This window comes from Pinus tabuliformis, chromosome 5_2 (genome assembly GCF_031772625.1).
Source record: "Pinus tabuliformis cultivar Carrire ecotype Pingquan chromosome 5_2, CPIR1, whole genome shotgun sequence".
Taxonomy (NCBI): domain Eukaryota; kingdom Viridiplantae; phylum Streptophyta; class Pinopsida; order Pinales; family Pinaceae; genus Pinus; species Pinus tabuliformis.
The window spans coordinates 458,863,631-458,872,311 of NC_142306.1; the positions used below are offsets into that span (position 1 = coordinate 458,863,631).

Sequence of the window (8,681 nt, forward strand, 5' to 3'; positions counted from 1 at the left end):
TCAAATGGAGATCGTATGCCAAAGTTACGACCCTGGGAAGTTGACATTCTAACTAACCCTAACGGGGTCCACAAAGTCTCCCCACCTCGTTTGAAACAAAAACTTGCCAATCATAGGTTTAAAAAATCCACAAGAGAGCCACAATAACCATAACACACCACCCCAAGGATAGTGTAAATAAAGGGTCACTATTTGAGATTATGGTGTAACCTGTCCCCAACAATAAGCCCAACACCAAACCAAATAATTACAAACATACGCCCTCACAAACAATGCAACCCCATTAAAAAACTTATGAACAAAGTATATCCACCAAGAATTTAAAAGGAAACAATAAACATGATCACTACTAGAAAATAGAAACTGAGGTCAAAACCACTTAACTTCGGCTACAATACGAGTCCAATTCCACCAAAAATACCAGCAAGGGGAAGGGGAAACTATGAGATATTGGGATTGAAGCTACCAATTTTTGTCCCACCCAAATTCCCCTTCAATGCACCTACATATTACCTAATTGGATTAAATAACAACAATGTTTATACACCTTTCTAAGTTACCTTGCATCCACTAAGACCTCTAGGGATTGAAACTAGTTGATATCATTGCTATGAGTACATAGTGAAACTCCACCATTATCCTTTGTACTTTAACAACCTTTGGAGTCTCCAATTTCACCACCTCTTATTCTAGGAGCACTCTTAGCTAAACAATGTCGTCTCCTTCTCTACCAAGTTTTACCACTCTACCAGCCACCCGAAGCTGTTCAAGTATTGGAGCCACCTCGACATGCCATCCCTTTGCTTGTCTTTGGGTCTCTTCTCCCCCCTTTCACGTGCTCCACATAATCAATCACCTTGGCCATACCACTTACCACCTCCCGACGTTGCTTCATTTGTAATGACGAGTGCATGTTAATTACCTCCCCGTATGTCATTTACTCTCGTTGGGGATGGGATGTCACGTCTTTGGTCCATTCGCTAGGTGGGGTAGTGGCATCCAACCCCCTTGTCATGCTCAAATGTCACCCCATTTGGGGCTGGACAATCCCGGATTTTAATTGCCTACATGTATCCTTCAAGGGAGAATCAGGCAAAATGGACTAGGGTGATGCTAGTGGTGGAGAAGTATTTAGGCATCCATAATTTGCTAGAAAATATGCTATTTATTCCCTGTTCGTCGAATGTGTGACAAGATTATAGATGGGATTTAAGAATCTCCTTCCATTAGTAACTTGGTGTATCCCTGAGCTTGTGATGCTTCCAGGCCCATCCATAGACCCATATGTTTTGTTGCGTTATTGCTACTGATACCCATTGTTCATGAGTAGATATATATTGGTGTTCCTAAATGGTCTTTAATTATTCCCCCAAAACCAGTTGGACTTAGATTCAAAGGTGGGGATGGAAACCACCAGTGCGGGATCCTCGCTTTAGAACTAGACACCTTATAATCCTCTTGAGACTAAGGGAATGCAAGGATCAATTCCCTGATTTGGCTAAGTAGAGAGTTCCAAATAGAATCAGAGGGAATTTCTTGACCTTTAAAATAATGTTGCTTCCTCTCTTTCCACAAGCCCCATAGCAGAAAGCCCAGGGAAAGGATTTAAATGTGATTGAGAATCAAGTTGATGACGAATTGGGAATGCCAATTGGTAATAGTATTTGATATGCTTGTAGGGTATCTATTAGTTTTGGCAAAGCATTCATTCAACCTATTCCAAAGGTCCCTAGAAAAGGTGCTATAGGTTTTCAGAATGAAGCAAACAAGGAGAACATTGAGAGGGCCTTGATAGTTGCGCTTGAATATTATCCCATGTTAATGGCTTGTGCTATATCAACAACTAGAGGAAAATTTTAACTTTTGGCTAGATATTTTGCTTCCAAACTTTCTACCAGACCTCTTCCACTAGTAGATTTTGGTGGCCTACTTCTAGATGGTAAGCTTCTTTAATAGCAAAGTTCCGTTGGGTTTATATACCCACCTTAATTTGTCCTCCTGACTAGACATTGGATCTAACAATTCTTCACGTTATTCCAGAAGTTCCTCCATACTTCCCCTCCAGTTGGGGATACCAATTCTCTCGGGGGATCCAACGGTGCCATTGTTTCTTAGCTGCCTCCTTTGACCAGTAGTCAACAATTTTATTTTTTCCTCGAGCTACCATTTTTGCCTTAATTGTTCAAGCTCATTTTGGTCTTCCAACTTGGGCATTTGTTTCCATGAATCAACCCAAAACAAAGTTGTACATCCATTTTTGATTTCCCAAAAACAATTCTTTTGAATCAAACCAATACCTTTCTTGGCCAAGGTCTAAATTCAAGATCCTGAAGCTAATGTATTTATTATAATAAAACTTTGTTGAGGCATTTGGGGTGCATATTTACATTTCCAAATTTGTTTCCATATGTCCATTCCTCCTTGGATCCACCTCCACCAAATCTTGGTGCCCAAAACTGTTGTCATGATATTTGGATCTGGTAGACACAATCATCTAGATACGATGGAATTCTTTAAGAATAGAAGTCAAAGGCATCATAGCTGATAGAGATAAACAGGCATGGATTAAAGAACAAATAATAGCAATCATAACCCCCTCTGCAATGTTTAGAGACCAAAATGCCCAACTTAATAATTTGTTATGAAATTTGGTGAGGAGTTCCTCCCACAAACTGAATTTGAGTGAGATTTTTGCTAGTGGAGCACCTAGATATATTGATGGGAACTTATTGATCTGGATCCCCAAAATTCGATCCACATGTCATTGGACAATCATAGGGGTATTAAAGAAAAATACCTGGGATTTAGCTTTGTATACATCCATAATTGATGATGTGGAGAATTGGTCCAAAGTTTGATTGAAGGCCTGGGCTTCATGCACTGTTGGAGTACCGAGGCCCATGGTGTCATCAACGAACTACTAGTGGGTGAGGGGTAAATATTCCCCATATAGCTCGAGGCCTTTAACCTTTGCTCAATTATTGCTACTTTAAATGCATGACCTAATCCCTCCATCATTAGGATAAATAAAAAAGGACATAAAGGATCTCCTTGCTGAATCCCTCGTGAAGATTGAAAGGGGGTGGACAGAGAACCATTGACCATAATTGAAAATGATGTATAAGAGATACATCCAAGTGATTCATTCTCTTGCAAACCCAAGATCCCTTAGAATGCTGCATAAAAATTCCTAGTTCAGTTTATCATAGGCTTTTGATAGGTCCAGTTTAACCATCGTCCCTGGCTTCTTTGTGATTTTTAGAGAGTGGGTTGCCTCATGGGCTACCATGATACTATCTAAAATCTTTCTTCCTTCTACAAACCCTGTTTGTTTTGGCGATATGATCTTGGGAAGAAACGACCTGAGTTTGTTTGCAATGATCTTAGTTATAATCTTATATATGACATTGCATAATGCTATTGCACTATAATCAATGGGTTCCTCCATCTTCTCTTTTTTTGGGACCAAGGTAATGAAGTCACATCCAATACCTGTAGAATTGATTGAGATTGTCTTGACTCCTCCACTGCTCTCCACACATCATTTTGATAATTTTCCAATAGGATTGAAAAAATTCCACTATAAATCCATCTAGCCTTGGAGCTTTATTATGGGGCATACCCTTAATCGTCATTTCCACTTCCTCATAGGTTATGGCTCTGAGAAGGGCCTCATTATAGTCTGCTGCAATCAATTGAGGAATGTTTTGGATTGTTTGTTGGATCTCCCTTGTCCTGTTGAGTTGGGGCTATGACAAAATGTTCTATTAGAACTAAATCAATTCTTGAGAAATCTCATGGTGGGTTTCTAATCTTCGCCCATCTGCCCCTCTCAAAGAGGCTATTATGTTGTGATGTCGGTGTTGCAACATTGACTTATCGAAGGAAGTGATACCCCCCCCCCCCTTGAGCCATTGGATTTGGGATTTTTGTTTTGACATAATTTCCTACTACTTCCACCTTTCCTCCAGTTCTCACATGACCTATGCTTCGACCTTAATCGAGCTCTTCGATCTGCTATATAAAATTGCCTCTTGTTGGATCTAAACCATTTTATTTTCCAACTTGTTCTTTTTGCCAAACTTCTCTTTCTTCCAACCCTTTAATTTCCACTTAGATGTGCTTGAGTTTTTAAAACTAAATTATAACTTTATTTTAAATTATATTAATTATAAAAATAATTAATATAAGTTAAATATATACACATTTAAAAAAACATGAAACAAGACTCTTCAACCATGGAGATTTACCTCCACTTTACCATTGAGATTCTTAATATGTAAATAGGCTTTGTTATATAATACAATGGCTTATCAATACCACATGCCCAAAAAACCTAAAACTCACTTTGTATGACACTTGTTTATGTGACTTTTTTAATTAATCAATTTAATTAAAAAAACATAACCACTTTGGAGTTAAATATTAAATCTTAATTATTAATTGAAGTATATTATTATGAATATTAGATATCATTTGTTGGGATTCAATTGCGTTAAGTAAGTCATTCATCTATGACCATTTCCATAATAGGTAGTCGTAATTGACTAATTTATCATGATTTTTGAATAGTCCACTTAACACTCATTGCATCGGGTGATGCTCACAAGGGTGAAGATGAATGACTTACTTAACATAGTTGAATCCCAAAAAATGATATCTAATATAATGCACTGCGAAAACCCCCAATACTTAATTCAAGAGTGAAGGGAACTCTACTTGAATGGTTCATGAGGCCCAATACTTGCTAAGGTTTTGCAAATGGGGTAGCAAGCTAAGTGGGCTTGATTGTGGGGAAAACTCCACAGTTAAGTGCGCTTGAGGCAGAGGTGATTTGGGATGGGTGACCTCCCGGGAAGTTACCGGGTGCAAGCCTCGGAAGTGATGATTGACACTGTGATTTGTTTCACTAATTTCAATCCCACTCTCACCCGATGCAATTAGTGCTAAGTGGACTATTCAAAAATCATGAGAAATTAGTTAGTTACGACTACCTCTCATGGAAATGGTCTCAAAAATCATGAGAAATTAGTCAGTTACGACTACCTCTCATGGAAATAGTCATAGATGAATGACTTAATGTAGTTGAATCCAAAAAGATGATATCTAATATAATGCACTCGATGCAATGAGTGCTAAGTGGACTATTAAAAAATCATGAGAAATTAGTCAGTTACGACGACTTACTTAACTCAGTTGAATTCCAAAAAATAATATCTAGTATATGACTACCCTCTCATGGAAATGGTCATAGATGAATGACTTACTTAACGCAGTTGAATTCCAAAAAATGATGTCTAGTATAATGCACTGCAAAAACACCCAATATTTAATTATCAATATTTTAAAATATATCATACTTTTGAACCAACAAGTGTGATTCATCACAAGATAAAAAGACAAACCATGACTTAACCATTATTAATAATTAAATTAAAACCCTTTATGTAAATAAACCTACTATTATCCTTATAATAATAAATTTTACAAACTCGCGTGAGGTGTGGCAATCTCCTTCCCTCTCGCTGGCAATAAGGTTAACTTCATCTACAATTAAAAAAAATAGTTTAGTTTTTATGATATTCCGAAAGAGCTCCTAAACCTACTGGGTCGAAAAACTCGTAGTGAATTTTTGTATAATGCTTATACCTTCGACAAAATCCATCTTCTTCAAATGGCTGCTGCCATGTCCTTGGCCTATGCTGTTCCATCCTCTCTGTTTCTTAATCCCCTGACCCATAGGCTTGGCATTCTCAGGCCTTTGATAAATTCCCCACCTGTAATATTCAACCAATGGCTGACTTCACATTCAGGCAATCGATCCCTACCTCTGCACACGAGAACACCTTCACCATCAATTATAAATAAGGCCACTTCTTCATTTGGATACAATGCAGAATCCTCAGCCCCACCTCCTACATCTGCATACATACATCTTCCATTCTGCAGAAAGAGATGTTTTTATTGTGATTTCACAATAGTAGCACTAGGTACAGGGGACTTCCCGCAGAATCCACAAGGCTCTCAGCATGACCCACGAATGGAAGACTACACAAAGCTACTCTGCAAAGAGATTACAGCAATGGGTACTGCATCAATCCCTAGGGCCCCATTGGAGACAGTGTTTTTTGGAGGAGGTACGCCGTCTCTAATCCCTGCATCCTTGTTGTCTAACATACTCGAATGCATTAAAAAACATTTTGGATTGAAACCCACGGCAGAAATTTCAATAGAAATGGACCCAGGAACATTTAATCCTGAAACCTTGAGGGAATTCATGAATTTGGGCATCAACAGGGTCTCCCTTGGAGTCCAGGCCTTTCAGGAGAATCTCCTGAGGTCATGTGGTAGGGCACATGGGGTTGCAGAGGTCTATGAGGCCATTGAAATCGTGCACTCAAGTGGTCTCCGGAACTGGAGTCTGGACCTCATAAGCTCCCTCCCACACCAGACAGTAGAGAACTGGGAGCAATCCCTACAACAGGCTATTGAGTCAAGGCCTGCCCATGTGTCCATCTATGATTTGCAGGTAGAGGATGGGACCAAATTTGGCCTCTGGTACAAGCCTGGGGTATACCCATTGCCCAGTGAGGATACTTCTGCAGAGTTTTATAAGATGGCCTCGCAATGGCTTCGGGAGGCGGGGTATGGGCACTATGAGATCAGCAATTACGCAAAGGAAGGATTTGAGTGCAGGCATAATCTGGTCTACTGGCAGAATTTACCTTATTATGGTTTTGGTCTAGGAGCAACTAGCTATGTGGGAGGCTTGAGGTTTTCCAGACCTCGTAGGATGTCGGAGTATGCGGCATTTGTGGAGGAATTGGAAGCTTTTGGGAAATTGCAGAAAGAAGATGTGGGTGTGGCCTGGGATAGCAGGGACGTGGCAATGGACACAGTTATGTTGTCCCTCAGGCTTGCCAGGGGTCTGGACATTCAGATGTTTTCGAGGGTGTTCGGGCAGTCTCTCTGCATGTCTTTGTGCAGAGGATTGAAGCCATTTGTAGGAAGTGGGCATTTGATCGTTTTGGATGAGGAGAGAAGGCCTCTTTCAGCTGAAATATTTGATTATCTTTGCAGTGGCAATGGACAAGAAGGAGTTTTGCCTCAGAATTTTTCGCACAGGAATATTTCAGAGGAGAATGATGAGCTGTTCTGTAGAGATAGGCAATCTGATTTGGATGAAGTTGAAGAATCTTTTGTTAATAGTGCAAATCAGGTTGCATTTATAAGACTGAGTGACCCAGAAGGATTCCTTCTGTCAAATGAGCTGATTTCAACTGCATTTTCAGCTATTTCTTCTTGATAGGTAAAATGCCTGAAGTCCCATATACTGCCTTTTCGACGCCCGCTTTTTCCTGATTTGTGATAAACCTCAAAAGGTTTCAAGCGTCGGAGGTCTTTGTTTTTCTTCAGATTTGCGCTTTATTCATAGTCATTATAAGGCGCATATGCCTTTATGCTTGGCAGCATGATGTTTCGGCCTCTTTCAACAGAAGTATTTGATTCTTTTTACAGTGGTGGATAGGAACAAGTTTTTTTTGCAAATGAATCTTGTAAAGGAGGATGGTGAGCTTCTCTATAGAAATGGGCAGTCTGATCTGAATGAAGTTGAAGAATCTTCAGTTTCTGTATTGCAGATCAAGAACGCATTTACAAGATTGACCGACCCATTTTCAGCTCTCTCTCATTGATAGATGATTGTTTAAGTCCCATTTACTGCCTTTCAAAGCCTTGCTTCTCATGAGTTGTGATAAATCTTTGATTGGAGGCCAATTTGTTTGCAAGGGGCCATTGCTTTTCTTCAGAGTTGTTGTCTCTTCATATTCATTATAGTTGAAATTAAGGGTGTAATCTTCACATTTGGCCTCAGCCAATATTATTTGTATATTTTATAGTATATACTATATTTCTAGTTTTGGTCAAGGCTGATGTAGTCAGCTCAATGTAGGTCCATAACCCCTCGGAGAAAGCACCTTACCTCTGGTGTCTCGTATAAATACACAACCCCTATTTATATTTTCACACGCTGAAATTGTCCATTCCTTCTGATACTTGGATTTAGTCGAAGGTCAACATAAAGCATTGCACTTTCCTGTTATCGGTTTGATCTACCTTCTGCTTGGGTTGTCTCTCTCTAGTGCACTTGTTCTATGGTTTATTTCTCTCCACAGGGCTATGCCTCTCTTGGCTGCTGTAGTGCTGTTTATCTACTCTTCATTGCAGAAATTGAGTTGGTTTTGGTTTGGTTCGATTCTCTTGCTAACACTTACGAATCTCAACAACTAGAGCAAGCATCTGCCTTTATGCTTGGCGGCATTTTCTTGATAATTATGGAACCAAAGTTCCTGCATTCACAAGTTGGGATATCAATATGCATGGATTATTAATAGAGAGGAGTTACGACTAGTGACTTAAAAGGCTGAAACAAACTGAGTGTTATCGCTGTCATACAATTCCACAGACATCTTGGTTCTGACATGCTGAACCATTTAAATAAGTGGGAGACAGATTTCACTGGATCTTGTTTTATACAAGTGGCTAGAAGAACATCTGGGTCTTTTCTGATGACAAAATTGAATCTCTTTGAGTGCCTCAAATTGGAAACCTATGCTTATAAAAACAAAGAACTCAAATACCTCTGGAATACCAAAGACTAAACACCATGCTTTTGAAGAAAT

At 39.4% G+C, this 8,681-nt stretch overlaps 1 protein-coding gene across 1 annotated transcript; it reads left to right on the forward strand.

The window, feature by feature from the left end:
* Positions 1-5,555: 5,555 nt before the first annotated feature.
* On the forward strand, positions 5,556-8,229 carry LOC149159662 (Radical SAM superfamily protein). Its single transcript, XM_089436535.1, has one exon. It carries the CDS (start codon positions 5,675-5,677, stop codon positions 7,304-7,306), a length of 1,632 nt encoding a protein of 543 aa, XP_089292661.1. The 5' UTR covers positions 5,556-5,674; the 3' UTR covers positions 7,307-8,229.
* Positions 8,230-8,681: the final 452 nt, after the last annotated feature.